This window comes from Rutilus rutilus (genome assembly GCF_951802725.1).
Source record: "Rutilus rutilus genome assembly, chromosome: 1".
NCBI classification, from domain to species: Eukaryota; Metazoa; Chordata; class Actinopteri; order Cypriniformes; family Leuciscidae; genus Rutilus; species Rutilus rutilus.
In genome coordinates, this window is record NC_140209.1 from 37,819,091 (window position 1) to 37,838,241 (window position 19,151).

The following is a 19,151-nucleotide window of genomic DNA, read 5'->3' on the forward strand; positions in this document are numbered from 1 at the left end:
GGGCGAGATCCTCACTTCCTGGTTAAAGATGGCGGATGAGAATGAGACAGCACCGCAGCTGGAGAAAGAAACTGAGGTAGAAGATGACCATGGACATTGCAGCAACTGTGAAAATGAAGAGCATCACTCTGATGATGGGTGAGCGTGCATGCATTTTATTGTTAGCTCGTAAAAGTACAATACTCTTCCTCACGGCCCTAAAAGACAGGGCCCTTGTTCGGCTAGGCTGGGGGCACGCTAACAGCATATCAGCCCGCCCTGTGGTCCTACGCCATTGGTTCACAGCCTTGATTGACGCACGGAACTCTAAAACGATTGGCTCAGACGCCGTCAATCAAACAAAAGGACGGTTCCATATGGCCAGTTCTCTAGGATCATTGGCATTTTTGTGCGAGGCGTTTAACAGCCTCACCATAATTCATAGTATGGTGAAAATGAATAAGCTATCACGTTTAAACTCGCTATTTCATATACTGTTTAATAAATCATAAACTGACAAATATTTATAAATCACCACCAAAAACAGCTTTCAAACCTGCTCATGTGGCCTTTGTGGCCACTAGGTTGTAAGTAATTTGGATTTGCTGTCACTAAACGATGGCTTGTCGTGATCTAGTTAGCTTGACTGCTGCTAGTTGCAAGTGAAGCATCATTAAAGGTTTTTTTTTATTTTTTTATCACCTTGCTTTCTATTTGCAGTCTCTCTCAGTCGTTTTCCCCGATGGAGTTTCACTTTCAGTACCAAAGAGCTAATCTGTTCACTGAAATATAGTTAATAATAAAGCCCCACTAACCAGGTTCTTATCCACTATTATGTTCCTCAAGGTCACGTACAGAGATCGACTCGAATGTATTAGGCAACAGAGAGTGAAATATTGCACTTTGTTATGATAAGGAAGTAATTGTGCCGCCTGTCATGTTGCCCCTCATACAATTGATGCCGGTTTTCTTCCGTTATGAAAATAATACATAATTAAATATTTCCATAAACATTTTTGTTTCATTTATTCTTGTCCAACTGTCATGTGATATGTTGGATAGATTTATTTTTGTATAAAAAATACAGAATAATTTACATTTCAAATTGCTAACTTGGGCATTTTTTCCTGGCTGTTCACAGTATTTTCTTATAAAGAGTGATAAAAAAACCTTTATGTCAAACAACCATTGAACCTGGTTTTATTCAATGAAAATACAGAAAAATGTACATTTCAAAAGCTAATTTGGGCATTTTTTCCTGGCTGTTCACAGTATTTTCTTATATAGAGTGATAAAAAAAAACTTTAATATGTCAAACAACCATTGAACCTGGTTTTATTCAATGTATTCTGTTCTGCCAATGTATGACATTTAGTGAGTATTTAATTCAATTATGCCTCATTTGCATATTTAAACATAACAATTGATAAAACTTGTAATTCTAAATTGACTGTCTTAAATGTATTATGATTAATTAACTATGGAAGTAAGTATTATGATATCTAAAACATTATTTAAAACTACTCTACAATTGTCCGTTATGTTATGAGGACATCCTATATTGCAGCTTGCTTAAATCTATTGAAGTAATACACAGATAAAGAATGGAAGCCCTGGTGGATAGATGGGGATGGATGGCTGTCAAAGCAATAGTCACAGAGGTGCTTGTTCATCCATCAGTCTTTGTCGTATAGCCCACCACCCCTCGAACACACAAAAACATGCTTTTTCTGCAGGTCATGTGATAGACCATCTGTCCCCCATTAACAAATGTAGCTCAGCGCTGTCACCCCTCTCCCTCCGTGGACATTAATAGGATTAGCTGCGCGTCTCTCTGTAAGTCGCCCCATTCCATCTCGACTACTGGTGTGGGTCTTGACTCTTGTGCCTGTGTAGGTCAGGCATGAGGTGAATTTCATGAGGTGACATTAGTTATTTGTTTCAGTATGTCCAATTTTATCTTTTTTTATTTTTTTATTTTTTTAGCTCAGATTCTGCTTGATCTTATTATATTTTTATAATAAATAGGTTCAATAAAGGGATAGTTCACCCAAAAATTTTATTCTGCTTCATTTCCATTATTATTTCTTCACCCTCATGTCATTCCAAACCTGTATGAGTTTCTTTCTTCTGCGGAACACAAAAGACGATATTTTGAAAAATTCTTGATTTTGTTGTCTATTGACTTCCATTGAATGTACAAAAGAAACACTGAAACATTCCTCACAATGTCTTCTTTTATGTTCCACAGAAGAAAAAATAACTCGTAAAGGTTTAGAACGACATTAGGGTGAGGAAATGATAACAGGAGGTCCGTTCTTGGGGGAACTATCCCTATATCTCTGGGAAACTCCAGACCACATCTCTTTGTTCTGTGAAAATTCTTGTTTATATGTTAGAAATGTCCAAATAAAATCCAGCCTATAAGTATTGTTGTACTCTAACGAGAGGTTGTCAATCATGAAATACTGCTGAATGCATCAGGAGCAGTGATGCGTCCATTCCTTTCACCTGCATCAGCTGTAGTTAGTGCTGAGTGGGCACGACCTCTCATTATATCTGCCCATGTCAACTGAGTTCATATGACCCGCAGGGAGAAGGGTGACACAGGTGCCAAGAAGAAGAAAAAGAAACAGAAGAAAAAGAACAAGGACAAGGCTGGAGGAAAAGATGTAGCACAGGATCCGCTGGCCAAAGTGAGTGTGTTTGTTTAACTGTGTGTTTAACAAGATTTTAAATTTTCATCTCAAACTCCCTTAAAGTCAAACTTTTAAAAACACTAATCATTTAATAACACTGCTAAATGTAATCTAAAGCAAATATCATAATGGCTGTCCATTTTTTTTGGCAACAACTACTACTTTGGCGATTAAAAAAATTCATAAAGAGACGGACACCGTAAAACTAATCCATGTGAATTGAGCAGTTTAGTCCAAATTATCTGATACAATCGCTTTATGTGATGAAGAGATTGAATTTAGGGTTTTTATTCACATATAGATAGAGAAGCTCAACTGTACTAGCTTGATGTGCAAGAACAAACCTAATTGGTTCTTGCTGAAGCTCAAACGTGCTGCGTAACTCGAGAATGAACCTCATTGGTTCTTGCTGAAGCTCAAACGTGCTGCGCAACTCGAGAATGAACATCATTGGTTCTTGCTGAAGCTCAAACGTGCTGCATAACTCGAGAATGAACCTCATTGGTTCTTGTTGAAGCTCAAACGTGCTGCGTAACATGAGAATAAACCTCATTAGTTCTTGTTGAAGCTCAAACGTGCTGCGTAACTCGAGAATGAACCTCACTGGTTCTTGGTGAAGCTCAAACGTGCTGCGTAACATGAGAATGAACCTCATTAGTTCTTGTTGAAGCTCAAACGTGCTGCGTAACTCGAGAATGAACCTCACTGGTTCTTGGTGAAGCTCAAACGTGCTGCGTAACATGAGAATGAACCTCATTAGTTCTTGTTGAAGCTCAAACGTTCTGTGTAACATGAGAATTAACCTCACTGGTTCTTGCTGAAGCTCAAATGTGCTGCGTAACATAAGAATGAACCTCATTGGTTCTTGCTGAAGCTCAAACGTGCTGCGTAACTCGAGAATGAACCTCATTGGTTCTTGTTGAAGCTCAAACGTGCTGCGTAACTCGAGAATGAACCTCATTGGTTCTTGTTGAAGCTCAAACGTGCTGCGTAACTCGAGAATGAACCTCATTGGTTCTTGTTGAAGCTCAAACGTGCTGTGTAACATGAGAATTAACCTCATTGGTTCTTGCTGAAGCTCAAACGTGCTGCGTAACTCGAGAATGAACCTCATTGGTTCTTGTTGAAGCTCAAACGTGCTGCGTAACTCGAGAATGAACCTCATTGGTTCTTGTTGAAGCTCAAACGTGCTGTGTAACATGAGAATGAACCTCATTGGTTCTTGCTGAAGCTCAAACGTGCTGCGTAACTCGAGAATGAACCTCATTGGTTCTTGCTGAAGCTCAAACGTGCTGCGTAACATGAGAATAAACCTCATTGGTTCTTGGTGAAGCTCAAACGTGCTGCGTAACATGAGAATTAACCTCATTGGTTCTTGCTGAAGCTCAAACGTGCTGCGTAACTCGGGAATGAACCTCATTGGTTCTTGTTGAAGCTCAAACGTGCTGCGTAACATGAGAATAAACCTCATTGGTTCTTGTTGAAGTTCAAACGTGCTGCGTAACATGAGAATAAACCTCATTGGTTCTTGTTGAAGCTCAAACGTGCTGCGTAACATGAGAATAAACCTCATTGGTTCTTGTTGAAGCTCAAACGTGCTGCGTAACATGAGAATAAACCTCATTGGTTCTTGCTGAAGCTCAAACGTGCTGCGTAACATGAGAATTAACCTCATTGGTTCTTGCTGAAGCTCAAACGTGCTGCGTAACATGAGAATTAACCTCATTGGTTCTTGCTGAAGCTCAAACGTGCTGCGTAACTCGAGAATGAACCTCATTGGTTCTTGTTGAAGCTCAAACGTGCTGCGTAACTCGAGAATGAACCTCATTGGTTCTTGTTGAAGCTCAAACGTGCTGTGTAACATGAGAATTAACCTCATTGGTTCTTGCTGAAGCTCAAACGTGCTGCGTAACTCGAGAATGAACCTCATTGGTTCTTGTTGAAGCTCAAACGTGCTGCGTAACTCGAGAATGAACCTCATTGGTTCTTGTTGAAGCTCAAACGTGCTGCGTAACATGAGAATAAACCTCATTGGTTCTTGGTGAAGCTCAAACGTGCTGCGTAACATGAGAATTAACCTCATTGGTTCTTGCTGAAGCTCAAACGTGCTGCGTAACATGAGAATAAACCTCATTGGTTCTTGCTGAAGCTCAAACGTGCTGCGTAACATGAGAATAAACCTCATTGGTTCTTGTTGAAGTTCAAACGTGCTGCGTAACATGAGAATAAACCTCATTGGTTCTTGGTGAAGCTCAAACGTGCTGCGTAATTCGAGAATGAACCTCATTGGTTCTTGGTGAAGCTCAAACGTGCTGCGTAACATGAGAATGAACCTCATTGGTTCTTGCTGAAGCTCAAATTGCTGCGTAACTCGAGAATGAACCTCATTGGTTCTTGTTGAAGCTCAAACGTGCTGCGTAACTCGAGAATGAACCTCATTGGTTCTTGTTGAAGCTCAAACGTGCTGCGTAACATGAGAATAAACCTCATTGGTTCTTGGTGAAGCTCAAACGTGCTGCGTAACATGAGAATGAACCTCATTGGTTCTTGCTGAAGCTCAAATTGCTGCGTAACTCGAGAATGAACCTCATTGGTTCTTGTTGAAGCTCAAACGTGCTGCGTAACTCGAGAATGAACCTCATTGGTTCTTGTTGAAGCTCAAACGTGCTGCGTAACATGAGAATAAACCTCATTGGTTCTTGGTGAAGCTCAAACGTGCTGTGTAACATGAGAATAAACCTCATTGGTTCTTGGTGAAGCTCAAACGTGCTGCGTAACATGAGAATTAACCTCATTAGTTCTTGTTGAAGCTCAAACGTTCTGTGTAACATGAGAATGAATCTCATTGGTTCTTGCTGAAGCTCAAACGTAGGGCTCGGCAATATATCGCATGACATTGTTAGGCGCACCTCGTCAGTAAAGCCGGTTCCTTGATTAGTAGTAAATCGCCATCACCTGCTTTCAGATGGAGCGGCATTTACAACACAGAGTCGTAGTTCACTGACAAGCTGAGCCATATCGCATTAATTTTCGCAGGCGATACGTTGGTGAAGCTCAAACGTGCTGCGTAACTCGAGAATGAACCTCACTGGTTCTTGTTGAAGCTCAAACGTGCTGCGTAACTCGAGAATGAACCTCATTGGTTCTTGTTGAAGCTCAAACGTGCTGTGTAACATGAGAATAAACCTCATTGGTTCTTGCTGAAGCTCAAACGTGCTGCGTAACATGAGAATAAACCTCATTGGTTCTTGGTGAAGCTCAAACGTGCTGCGTAACATGAGAATAAACCTCATTGGTTCTTGGTGAAGCTCAAACGTGCTGCGTAACATGAGAATTAACCTCATTGGTTCTTGCTGAAGCTCAAACGTGCTGCGTAACATGAGAATGAACCTCATTGGTTCTTGCTGAAGCTCAAACGTGCTGCGTAACTCGAGAATGAACCTCATTGGTTCTTGTTGAAGCTCAAACGTGCTGCGTAACATGAGAATAAACCTCATTGGTTCTTGTTGAAGCTCAAACGTGCTGCGTAACATGAGAATAAACCTCATTGGTTCTTGGTGAAGCTCAAACGTGCTGCGTAACTCGAGAATAAACCTCATTGGTTCTTGTTGAAGCTCAAACGTGCTGCGTAACATGAGAATAAACCTCATTGGTTCTTGGTGAAGCTCAAACGTGCTTCGTAACATGAGAATAAACCTCATTGGTTCTTGGTGAAGCTCAAACGTGCTGCGTAACTCGAGAATGAACCTCATTGGTTCTTGTTGAAGCTCAAACGTGCTGCGTAACATGAGAATGAACCTCATTGGTTCTTGCTGAAGCTCAAACGTGCTGCGTAACATGAGAATAAACCTCATTGGTTCTTGGTGAAGCTCAAACGTGCTGCGTAACATGAGAATTAACCTCATTGGTTCTTGCTGAAGCTCAAACGTGCTGCGTAACATGAGAATGAACCTCATTGGTTCTTGCTGAAGCTCAAACGTGCTGCGTAACTCGAGAATGAACCTCATTGGTTCTTGTTGAAGCTCAAACGTGCTGCGTAACATGAGAATGAACCTCATTGGTTCTTGCTGAAGCTCAAACGTGCTGCGTAACATGAGAATTAACCTCATTGGTTCTTGCTGAAGCTCAAACGTGCTGCGTAACATGAGAATGAACCTCATTGGTTCTTGCTGAAGCTCAAACGTGCTGCGTAACTCGAGAATGAACCTCATTGGTTCTTGGTGAAGCTCAAACGTGCTGCGTAACATGAGAATTAACCTCATTGGTTCTTGCTGAAGCTCAAACGTGCTGTGTAACATGAGAATTAACCTCATTGGTTCTTGCTGAAGCTCAAACGTGCTGCGTAACTCGAGAATGAACCTCATTGGTTCTTGTTGAAGCTCAAACGTGCTGCGTAACTCGAGAATGAACCTCATTGGTTCTTGTTGAAGCTCAAACGTGCTGTGTAACTCGAGAATGAACCTCATTGGTTCTTGCTGAAGCTCAAACGTGCTGCGTAACTCGAGAATGAACCTCATTGGTTCTTGTTGAAGCTCAAACGTGCTGCGTAACTCGAGAATGAACCTCATTGGTTCTTGTTGAAGCTCAAACGTGCTGCGTAACATGAGAATAAACCTCATTGGTTCTTGGTGAAGCTCAAACGTGCTGCGTAACATGAGAATTAACCTCATTGGTTCTTGCTGAAGCTCAAACGTGCTGCGTAACATGAGAATAAACCTCATTGGTTCTTGCTGAAGCTCAAACGTGCTGCGTAACATGAGAATAAACCTCATTGGTTCTTGGTGAAGCTCAAACGTGCTGCGTAACATGAGAATTAACCTCATTGGTTCTTGCTGAAGCTCAAACGTGCTGCGTAACATGAGAATGAACCTCATTGGTTCTTGCTGAAGCTCAAACGTGCTGCGTAACTCGAGAATGAACCTCATTGGTTCTTGTTGAAGCTCAAACGTGCTGCGTAACATGAGAATAAACCTCATTGGTTCTTGTTGAAGTTCAAACGTGCTGCGTAACATGAGAATAAACCTCATTGGTTCTTGGTGAAGCTCAAACGTGCTGCGTAATTCGAGAATGAACCTCATTGGTTCTTGGTGAAGCTCAAACGTGCTGCGTAACATGAGAATGAACCTCATTGGTTCTTGCTGAAGCTCAAATTGCTGCGTAACTCGAGAATGAACCTCATTGGTTCTTGTTGAAGCTCAAACGTGCTGCGTAACTCGAGAATGAACCTCATTGGTTCTTGTTGAAGCTCAAACGTGCTGCGTAACTCGAGAATTAACCTCATTGGTTCTTGCTGAAGCTCAAACGTGCTGCGTAACATGAGAATAAACCTCATTGGTTCTTGGTGAAGCTCAAACGTGCTGCGTAACATGAGAATAAACCTCATTGGTTCTTGTTGAAGCTCAAACGTGCTGCGTAACATGAGAATAAACCTCATTGGTTCTTGCTGAAGCTCAAACGTGCTGCGTAACATGAGAATAAACCTCATTGGTTCTTGGTGAAGCTCAAACGTGCTGCGTAACATGAGAATGAACCTCATTGGTTCTTGTTGAAGCTCAAACGTGCTGCGTAACATGAGAATAAACCTCATTGGTTCTTGTTGAAGCTCAAACGTGCTGCGTAACTCGAGAATGAACCTCATTGGTTCTTGGTGAAGCTCAAACGTGCTGCGTAACATGAGAATGAACCTCATTGGTTCTTGCTGAAGCTCAAATTGCTGCGTAACTCGAGAATTAACCTCATTGGTTCTTGCTGAAGCTCAAACGTGCTGCGTAACTCGAGAATTAACCTCATTGGTTCTTGGTGAAGCTCAAACGTGCTGCGTAACATGAGAATGAATCTCATTGGTTCTTGCTGAAGCTCAAACGTGCTGCGTAACATGAGAATAAACCTCATTGGTTCTTGGTGAAGCTCAAACGTGCTGCGTAACATGAGAATAAACCTCATTGGTTCTTGCTGAAGCTCAAACGTGCTGCATAACATGAGAATAAACCTCATTGGTTCTTGTTGAAGCTCAAACGTGCTGCGTAACTCGAGAATTAACCTCATTGGTTCTTGCTGAAGCTCAAACGTGCTGCGTAACTCGAGAATTAACCTCATTGGTTCTTGGTGAAGCTCAAACGTGCTGCGTAACATGAGAATGAATCTCATTGGTTCTTGCTGAAGCTCAAACGTGCTGCGTAACATGAGAATAAACCTCATTGGTTCTTGGTGAAGCTCAAACGTGCTGCGTAACATGAGAATAAACCTCATTGGTTCTTGGTGAAGCTCAAACGTGCTGCGTAACATGAGAATAAACCTCATTAGTTCTTGTTGAAGCTCAAACGTGCTGCGTAACTCGAGAATGAACCTCACTGGTTCTTGGTGAAGCTCAAACGTGCTGCGTAACATGAGAATGAACCTCATTAGTTCTTGTTGAAGCTCAAACGTAGGGCTCGGCAATATATCGCATAACATTGTTAGGCGCATCTCGTCAGTAAAGCCGGTTCCTTGATTAGTAGTAAATCGCCATCACCTGCTTTCAGATGGAGCGGCATTTACAACACAGAGTCGTAGTTCACTGACAAGCTGAGCCATATCGCATTAATTTTCGCAGGCGATACGTTGGTGAAGCTCAAACGTGCTGCGTAACTCGAGAATGAACCTCACTGGTTCTTGTTGAAGCTCAAACGTGCTGCGTAACTCGAGAATGAACCTCATTGGTTCTTGTTGAAGCTCAAACGTGCTGCGTAACATGAGAATGAACCTCATTGGTTCTTGTTGAAGCTCAAACGTGCTGCGTAACATTAGAATGAACCTCATTGGTTCTTGGTGAAGCTCAAACGTGCTGCGTAACATGAGAATAAACCTCATTGGTTCTTGTTGAAGCTCAAACGTGCTGCGTAACTCGAGAATTAACCTCATTGGTTCTTGCTGAAGCTCAAACGTGCTGCGTAACTCGAGAATTAACCTCATTGGTTCTTGGTGAAGCTCAAACGTGCTGTGTAACATGAGAATGAATCTCATTGGTTCTTGCTGAAGCTCAAACGTGCTGCGTAACTCGAGAATTAACCTCATTAGTTCTTGTTGAAGCTCAAACGTTCTGTGTAACATGAGAATGAATCTCATTGGTTCTTGCTGAAGCTCAAACGTAGGGCTCGGCAATATATCGCATGACATTGTTAGGCGCACCTCGTCAGTAAAGCCGGTTCCTTGATTAGTAGTAAATCGCCATCACCTGCTTTCAGATGGAGCGGCATTTACAACACAGAGTCGTAGTTCACTGACAAGCTGAGCCATATCGCATTAATTTTCGCAGGCGATACGTTGGTGAAGCTCAAACGTGCTGCGTAACTCGAGAATGAACCTCACTGGTTCTTGTTGAAGCTCAAACGTAGGGCTCGGCAATATATCGCATAACATTGTTAGGCGCATCTCGTCAGTAAAGCCGGTTCCTTGATTAGTAGTAAATCGCCATCACCTGCTTTCAGATGGAGCGGCATTTACAACACAGAGTCGTAGTTCACTGACAAGCTGAGCCATATCGCATTAATTTTCGCAGGCGATACGTTGGTGAAGCTCAAACGTGCTGCGTAACTCGAGAATGAACCTCACTGGTTCTTGTTGAAGCTCAAACGTGCTGCGTAACTCGAGAATGAACCTCACTGGTTCTTGTTGAAGCTCAAACGTGCTGCGTAACATGAGAATGAACCTCATTGGTTCTTGTTGAAGCTCAAACGTGCTGCGTAACATGAGAATGAACCTCATTGGTTCTTGGTGAAGCTCAAACGTGCTGCGTAACATGAGAATGAACCTCATTGGTTCTTGGTGAAGCTCAAACGTGCTGCGTAATTCGAGAATGAGCCTCACTGGTTCTTGTTGAAGGCCAAACGTGCTGCGTAACATTAGAATGAACCTCATTGGTTCTTGGTGAAGCTCAAACGTGCTGCGTAACATTAGAATGAACCTCATTGGTTCTTGCTGAAACTCAAACGAAAGTCTTACAGGTTTGAAACAATGTGTAAATGATGACAGAATTTTCATTTTTGGGTGAACTAACTAATAAATATAACTGAACGACATATACTAAACAACTGAGGATCACATACGAATTTCACGTAATTCCGAACACAACAAACTAATGTAGAAACAAAATATCAGGTTTGATACCCTCAGTCTGAACATCATACTTAGTGTACAACAACTGTCCAGACTGCAAATCGGGGCAAACGTCATGAAGTGTATTTCAGCCTTTAGCAATATCTGCCAGAAATGTAATATTGGTGCGTCACTACTTTAGTATAGGAACAAATGTTTTCTTTACAAGCACTGTCCCAACTGCTTGGTCTATATGTGTAGTTATATTTTGTAATAATATTTGTAATATTTTGATTTAGACCCATATATCAGTGCAGGAAATGCCTTAAATACCATGGTGTTCTTTGAAGTACCTTGGGTTACTTTCTAAATACCATTGTGTTCATTACCATCATCTGATAATATCACTGCACCATGGTACAGCCAAAGTACTTTTGCAAGCATTTGAGGAATTATTTCTGTCTCTTCCTCAGGTGAACTCCCTCCCTGCTGATAAGTTACAGGAGATCCAGAAGGCCATTGAGCTGTTCTCAGTGGGACAAGGTCCAGCTAAAACCATGGAGGAGGCCACACGTCGCAGTTATCAGTTCTGGGACACTCAGCCTGTTCCTAAACTTGGTATTGATCATTTGTGCAACTGTACTCACAGTAGTTTCATTATTATACTTGTTCCTTCGTCTGACGCCAGTTATTTTTCTTTCTAGTAGTGTACATTTTCATCTGTACAACATATGTTTTCTTGAAACTCATGACTTGTGGCACAGTGTATTCTGAGTCTGTCGTTTGTTTGTTTGTTTGTAGGAGAGACTGTGACGTCACATGGCTGGATTGAGCCAGATAAAGATAACATACGAGAGGAACCGTACAGCCTACCGCAGGGCTTCAGCTGGGACGCTCTCGATTTGGGAAATGCTGCCGTGGTACAACACTCAAACCATTACATTTATCCCTCGAATTCTTATACATACAAATATACACCGGGAAACAACTCATCTAAAGCTCTTTTCCATTTCTTTTTTTCTCTCTGAAGCTGAAAGAGTTGTACACTCTCCTCAATGAGAACTACGTGGAGGATGATGACAACATGTTTCGTTTCGATTACTCTCCTGAATTTCTGCTTTGGTAAGAATGATTGGCTTGAAAAATGACAGATTCAAGGTTATGAAAAACTTGATCAACATTTTTTTTTTGTCTTGTATTTGAAAGGCTATCTATCTATCTCTCTTTTATCTCTCTAAAAGTCATGTGATATCTGTCCTCAGTTTCTCTGTACTGTGTTTTTGTCCCAGGGCTCTGCGTCCTCCAGGCTGGTTGCCTCAGTGGCATTGTGGAGTGAGAGTGAACTCTAATCAAAAGCTAGTTGGTTTCATCAGTGCCATTCCAGCCAACATCCGCATCTACGACATGTAAGCAGTCATAAGTGTATCTACTGTAATTAATGGTTTAAATGCAATAAATTCAATTGACCCATATCTGCTCTTTGATCCCCCCCAGAGAGAAGAAGATGGTGGAGATTAACTTTCTGTGTGTGCATAAGAAACTTCGCTCGAAACGAGTGGCTCCGGTACTCATCAGGGAGATCACAAGACGGGTCAATCTGGAGGGCATCTTTCAGGCTGTGTACACCGCAGGTGTGGTGCTGCCCAAACCTGTGGGCACCTGCAGGTAAGACACACATCTGCCCTCTCGTAATACGCATGCACAGGTGCCTCTGTGCAGAGTGGAGAGTGCCATTAGATAGGCTGTTGAGCAGCAGATATTGCCAGCCATTAAAGCGGGGCTCAGTAGTTTCGGGATTTCTTCGCTGTATTCTCGCTTTTTGCTCGCAGGTTTCTCTCTAGAGCTCCCCCCACAGCTTCGGAATAGATATTTGACAACACTGTTGTAAAAACTCGTTGGCGATTCTCAGACACCAGAGGCTAGTAGATCAACGACATCAAAGCAGATGGGACATTCTTTAAAACGTCGTCTTCATTCGGGTTCGGACAGCGTGAGGGAGCGCAATAATGACAGCATTTTAGCAGATTTGTTTTGGCCGTAAAGCAGTTGTTTACATCGCGAGACCTGATATCACGCGATACTTCCTGACGCGGCGGCCGGCGGCCCGCCGGCTCAAAGTTGCAAGTGCGGATTTTCCGCTCACGGGCACCGGGGGGGTGCGAAACGACCACCATTCAACCCGAAATAAGTAATATAACCATTCCAATGACTCCGAAGCTGTTCAGTTAAGGTAAAAAAGTTACTTAGTTCACCTTTAACTCACCTTTAACTCTTTCCTCTGATACAAAAAAAAACCTTCCTCCAGGTGGTGCATAGGTTGTCAAATATGCCTTATTGTGCCACAATCAGAATTCTGTGTGTATTGCGTCACTAGAGAAATTTTGACTCTAAAAGTAAATCTTTTTTGAGGGTCAGTAAGTTTTTTTGTTTTGTTTTTGAGAGAGAGATAATTAACTTTTAATCAATTTAAATGCATCCTGGCTGAATAAAATTGACAGTCAAGACATTTATAATGATACAAAATATTTCAAATAAATGCTCCTCTTTTGAACTTTCTAGTAATAAAAAAAAATAAAATAAAAAAAAAACATCACGGCTTCCAAGTTCCAATTCTCACTAATAACTAACTATTAAGTATGAATTTTGTCTCAGTAAACTCCTAATTACTGCTTATTAACAGTTAGTAAGGTAGTTGTTAGTTTAGGTATTGGGTTGGATTAAGGGATATAGAATATGATCATGCAGAATAAGACATTATTATGTGCTTTATAAGTACTAATAAACACCCAATATCCTAGTAATATGCATGCTAACAAGTAACTAGGTAATATAGTGAGAATTGGACCCTAAACTAAAGTGTTACCCATATTAGAATGGGTTGAGTAATGATGCTGAAAATTCAGCTTTGCATCACAGGAATTAATTAGATCTAAAAATAATTACAATAGGAAACAGTTATTTTAAATTGTAATTATTATTTTACAATTTTACAGTTATACAGTAGTTTCGATGAAATAAATGCAGCATAAGAGACTTCTTTCAAAAACATAAAAATATCTTACTGACCCCAGACCTTTGAACGGAAGAAGTAAATCAAGTAATGATTCAAACAACACTGCCATTTGTGTGTTACTATTAGTTGCTGCTGTAAATTTAACACATTTTAATAGCCATTTTTTTTTAACCCCCTGTTTTGTACTAATTGCCTTGCTTATTTGTGTGGTAGATATTGGCACCGGTCTTTGAACCCACGAAAGCTGATTGAGGTGAAGTTCTCTCATCTGAGTCGGAACATGACTATGCAACGCACAATGAAGCTCTACCGACTGCCAGAGGTGTGTGCCATCTTCTTTTCTGGGTGATGTCTGGGAGGTTTCCTCTTTTCCATTTTCTCTTATTGCGTGTCTCGCTCCTGTAGGCTCCTAAGACTTCAGGCCTGAAGCCGATGACTGTAAAGGACGTCCCAGCGGTTCACCGCCTGCTGAATGAGTACCTGAGTCAGTTCAACCTGGTCCCCGTCATGAGCCCTGAGGAGGTCCAACACTGGCTGCTTCCTCAGGAGAACATCATCGACACCTATATAGTGGAGGTATTGACGCCAAGAATTCATGCCATGTATAATCCTAGAGGTATCACTCATGAAAGTATTTCTAACATACAAAAGTAAGAGTGGGTAATCAGCGTATTTCTAAGAAATATATTTGGCATGTGAACAGCTGGTCCTTTATATCAACTGTGTTGTAGAGTTCAGATGGGAAGGTGACTGACATCCTGAGTTTCTACACTCTGCCGTCCACCATCATGAACCATCCTGTGCATCGCAGTCTGAAGGCAGCGTACTCTTTCTATAATGTACACACCACAACCACCCTGCTGGACCTGATGGGAGACGCTCTCATCCTTGCCAAGTCGGTCAGTCACTGAAAGTGTGTGTGTGTAAGAGAGAGAGAGAGAGAGAGTCAGGGCTGCAACTAATGATTATTTTGAAAATCGATGAATCTGTCGATTGTGTTTTCGATTAATCCAATTAAAACTCACATATTTTATTTCCCAAAAAGAATCCTGCCCGATGTTGTCCTCCAGACAGTGTGCAAACTAAAGGTTATGAAAAACAAATCTAGAGCGTATCTATGCAGGGCTGTGTTATACATTATAAAACTTGGTGGATGTTTTCCCTGAACGGGTGTAATTAATCGATAATCAAATTCTGTTGATTATATTCTCTATTGATTTTAGCATTTAGTTGTTTCAGCCTTACTATGAGTTTACCCATCTATAGTTTTGGTGCAAAAAAACAAAGAACAAAAAAAAAAACACATTCATAAATAAAAATGTTGTTTTAGCAGTGAAGGCAAACTTGTGTTTAAGAAGAACATATAATCGCTGTCATCCTCGCATCTCCAAAACCATTATTTTTCAGGAAATAAAAAAACCGCATATTTTTGGAGTTATTAAACATTGTATCATTAAAGTTGGTATCATTAAAGTACCTTATATTGCTAATATATATTGTTGAGTACCAACATTAACACACGATTAATTGGAGATACGAGATCTATGACTTGGGAGCAGGGAGTTAAGAGATTGCGCTGTCATTGATAAGAATGGTACGGACACAGACGTCGCTGCTGCCAACAGTGTTCATCAAAGTCTGCGGTCGCGTTGAGCCTTTTGACAAGAGAAAAGGCTTCAATAGTTAACCAAAGCTAACGACTGTGGTTACATACATCTTCCTAAACTCCATTTTAAAGGTTAAAGAGCTATAAGTGATGCAAAACAAAAAACGAAGAGCTGACTAGGCTGTCTAATAGGTGGAAATTAGCCTAATCTGCACGCAAACTTACCTTCGTGGCTCATGGGCTTCCTTCTGCACCGAAGCATTACAGCTATCGATTTTTAACAAAACAGGCCTACTCAAATATATCTAACCTAACTATTTTCACTCGTTATTATCTAAAAAACAGACAGAGTTATCCAAAGATAGGCTTACTTAAAGATAGGCGCCAGTAGACAGCCCTTTTTTCTCCCATAAATAAAAACCTTGCTTCTTGGGGTATTTTACATGCACAGTGCCAACTTCGAGTCAGTAAAATAATAATAAAAAACATAATTTAATGGTGGTATCCAAAACATTTAATTCAATTCAAGTAACGTTATTATATTAGATACATTTAAAAACTTCCATGCACATGTACAATAAGCCTAGTAATAAGTCGATATTTAAAATACATCAGTAACTGATATCATAGTTTAACACAGATAAAATCATAGTTAAGGCTTGCTTTACGTGTTGCTCGACGAGGGTTTCTTAATCTTTGCGACTTTCAATCTTGAGGAGACAAAATGCCGCGATGCTCCCGCCGCCGAGTGAAGAAGAGGTGGAGTTACGAGGATTCTCAGACAGTTGAAGTGTCCAATGGAGTTAAGAGATTTGCTCTCAAGCTATTTTCAACACTTTAGATCGGTTAATAATTTGTAAAAATAACGGACCCACGTGGGGACTGACCAATAGCATCGATTTGTGAAAAAATATGAAATTGAAAAATTTGAACATAGGAGGTTTCCGTCCGACTGCGACGATATGCAGCAGTACGAAATGTATAATTTGCAGGCACTACTGGAGCATTAAACTATCAGCAGATTTATTAAAGCTTTTCTCGCGTCATTCCCCCTGCAGAAAGGATTTGATGTCTTTAATGCACTGGACCTAATGGAGAACAAGACGTTTTTGGAGAAGCTCAAGTTTGGCATTGGAGATGGAAACCTGCAGTATTACCTCTACAATTGGAAATGTCCCAGCATGGGTTCAGAAAAGGTACAAGTTTTCAGATGTCAGTCCAGAGTTTTTCTCAATGAAAATCATTTTTCTTTATATAAATCAGAGTCAAGCTGAAGTTACATTAATTGGCCACTAGGTGGCCATAGTACTTCACAGCCTGTCTCCCAAACCACCTAGATGTCACTTTCTATGGTTTTCTATTTAACTTGAATGTTTTTTATATTTATATTCACACACACACTCACTGGCCTCTATTAGGTACACTCTGCTAGTATTGGGTTCCCCTTTTGCTTTCAAAACTGCCTCAAATCTTTGTGGCATAGATTCAACAAGGTGCAGGTGTTCTTCTGCTGTAGCCTCTCTGCTTCAAGACTTAACGTGTTGTGTGTTCAGAGATGAGTTACTGTTGCCTTTCTATCAGCTCAAACCAGTCCGGCCATTCTCCTCTGCCCTCTGGCATCAACCAGGCATTTTCTCCCACAGAACTTGCCCCTCACTGGCTATTTTCTCTTATTTGGACCATTCTCTGTAAACCCTAGGCCTAGAGATGGTTGAACTTTTGTGTGAAAATCCCAGTATATCAGCAGTTTCTGAAATACTCAGACCAGCCCGTCTGGCACCAACAACCATGCCATGTTCGAAAGTCACTTAAATCACCTTTCTTCCTCATTCTGATGCCTACATTCCTAAATTAATTGTTGCCATGTGATTGGCTGACTAGATTATTTGCATTAATGAGCAGGTGAACAGTGGCCTGTGTGTGTAATATATTTATGTGATGTGTAAAAATTCCTAAAGATCAATACTGGGCTATATAATTATTATTCATTGTTTGTAGGTGGGTTTGGTTCTGCAGTGACCCATTTCACCATCCATGACCTCTGTCTCGCATGACAGCGAGGCTGATTGATGACATCACGCACTGACCACCTGACAGATGCTACCAGTGGACTTCCTGATTCAGGAAGGAGAATTCACCGCCCATTTTTAAGTTTGAACTTTGACCTTTTGGACCTGCACTACTGCTGCCAGACTGAGAAGATTTTCTTCTCTTTCCTCTTTTTTGTTTTTTCTCTCTCTCTCTCTCTCTCTCCCTTTCCCTCACTTATCATCTTATTCTCTCTCTGCGCATGGACCTAAAGCCATTGTAGTTACCATCATCAGAGATGAGGAACCTTAATCTGTTATGATTGTTAACAAAGGTGCGCGCACACACACACACACACACACACACACACACACACACACACACACACGCTGATATGTAATTACAATGCTCATGATGAACCCAGATGCATAAGTGTCACGTTACTCGCATCGGTAGATTCAACTCATTCAGTATAAAGTGATTTTACTCTCCCAATCCAATGGGAGGTGCTTTTTTGCAAAAAAAAAAAAAATAAACCAGGATGAAAATGTTCATTTCCTCAGTGTTTTAGAAAAGACCATGCAACAATCAAAGACACATGAAAGTTCTTAGAAAAACAAACAGCCAATGAGATAATAAAAATCCCGAGTGGACATGACAAGGGCTGCTGTCAATGATTTTCCTGTGGTCATTCTCTCCTTCGCACATCATAAACTGTTTTTTGCCATGGAAGCCTCGTCTCTACTTTCTTTTGACAAACGTTGACCAACTGATGGATGCGGTACACGGCGAGTGAGATCTTTTTGTCTTGGTTTTGCTTTGTTATTGCTTTTAATCTGTTCTCTCTAATCAGTTTATTGCTTATTTGTCTCTAACTGCCTGTGATCCTCTTTCACGGTTTTGCCAACAGAGAAGCACCAGTGTAAATAAACAAGGAAGCAATGAGAAACACCATATTAGATCCACAATTTGACAGTGGTTGGGACTACATTGTACACCTGGCAGATCGCAAGGGGGAGAGGGGGGGGGGTGATCATAAATTAGCAATAATGATGGTGTTTTTGAGGAAACTGAGACGCGTTAAAATGGAGCGTGGTGATTTGTGTCTTGGATGATAGATTATGCCTGCTCATAAAGTTGTACAGCTCTAAAAGTATTGGAGAATATTCTTATTGTGGTGTAACTCTTATTTATCACATGATCTGTACAACACATGGAAGTAGATAGATGTATCAAAGCAGTACAACCTTATGAGTAACTGGCAGTATCTACTTAAAATTGTGGTTTTGAACACAGTATGGGTAATTTGAGGAAGCGGGTTGTGGAAAATACAATGGAAGCAACTGAAAACGGGTCTTTAGGTTTTTATGATGGAGTGAAAGACATCAACATGTATTATTATTACTTTTTTTTTTTTTGTGCTAAATAAAAAGTAGCAGCTGCTGTGAACGGTTGGGTTTGTGGTATGTTATTTCAGAGTTCGTGGCCTGTGATCGATTGATCTCACATGTTTTCACTCATGGTAGATCAGAATAAACATTATTTCTGCGTTCTATAAATGCTGTTATTTCCTATTCACATGTGTTTTTGGTTCTTTGTGTAGGAAATTTTACGTCAAGATCAGTCAAAACCTCAGTAGGGTCGATGAGATGCGTTGTTCTGTTAATCCTCATGATTTAAGCAATCAGCAGTTTAATGTTAGATATTGCAGCTTTGTATTGTAGATGTGCCTGTTGTAGACCCTAGAGCCAGA

At 40.9% G+C, this 19,151-nt stretch overlaps 1 protein-coding gene across 1 annotated transcript; it reads left to right on the top strand.

Moving 5' to 3' along the window:
* Nucleotides 1-12: 12 nt before the first annotated feature.
* On the top strand, nt 13-18,847 carry nmt1a (N-myristoyltransferase 1a). The gene is made up of 12 exons (XM_084434866.1): nt 13-138; nt 2,573-2,675; nt 11,225-11,369; nt 11,553-11,671; nt 11,782-11,873; nt 12,041-12,157; nt 12,246-12,416; nt 13,978-14,086; nt 14,170-14,340; nt 14,496-14,663; nt 16,429-16,566; nt 17,369-18,847. Exons 1-12 carry the CDS (start codon nt 29-31, stop codon nt 17,387-17,389), a joined length of 1,464 nt encoding a protein of 487 aa, XP_084290992.1. The 5' UTR covers nt 13-28; the 3' UTR covers nt 17,390-18,847.
* The last annotated feature ends 304 nt before the right edge of the window (nt 18,848-19,151 follow it).

What these genes read in the sequence shown, in the direction of transcription:
- nmt1a (XM_084434866.1), top strand. Translation starts at nt 29, where the DNA reads ATGGCGGATGAGAATGAGACAGCACCGCAGCTGGAGAAAGAAACTGAG. An exon ending in AAACCTGTGGGCACCTGCAG is followed by an intron (nt 12,417 to 13,977) that starts GTAAGACACACA and finishes TTTGTGTGGTAG; the next exon opens with ATATTGGCACCGGTCTTTGA. An exon ending in CCAGCATGGGTTCAGAAAAG is followed by an intron (nt 16,567 to 17,368) that starts GTACAAGTTTTC and finishes CATTGTTTGTAG; the next exon opens with GTGGGTTTGGTTCTGCAGTG.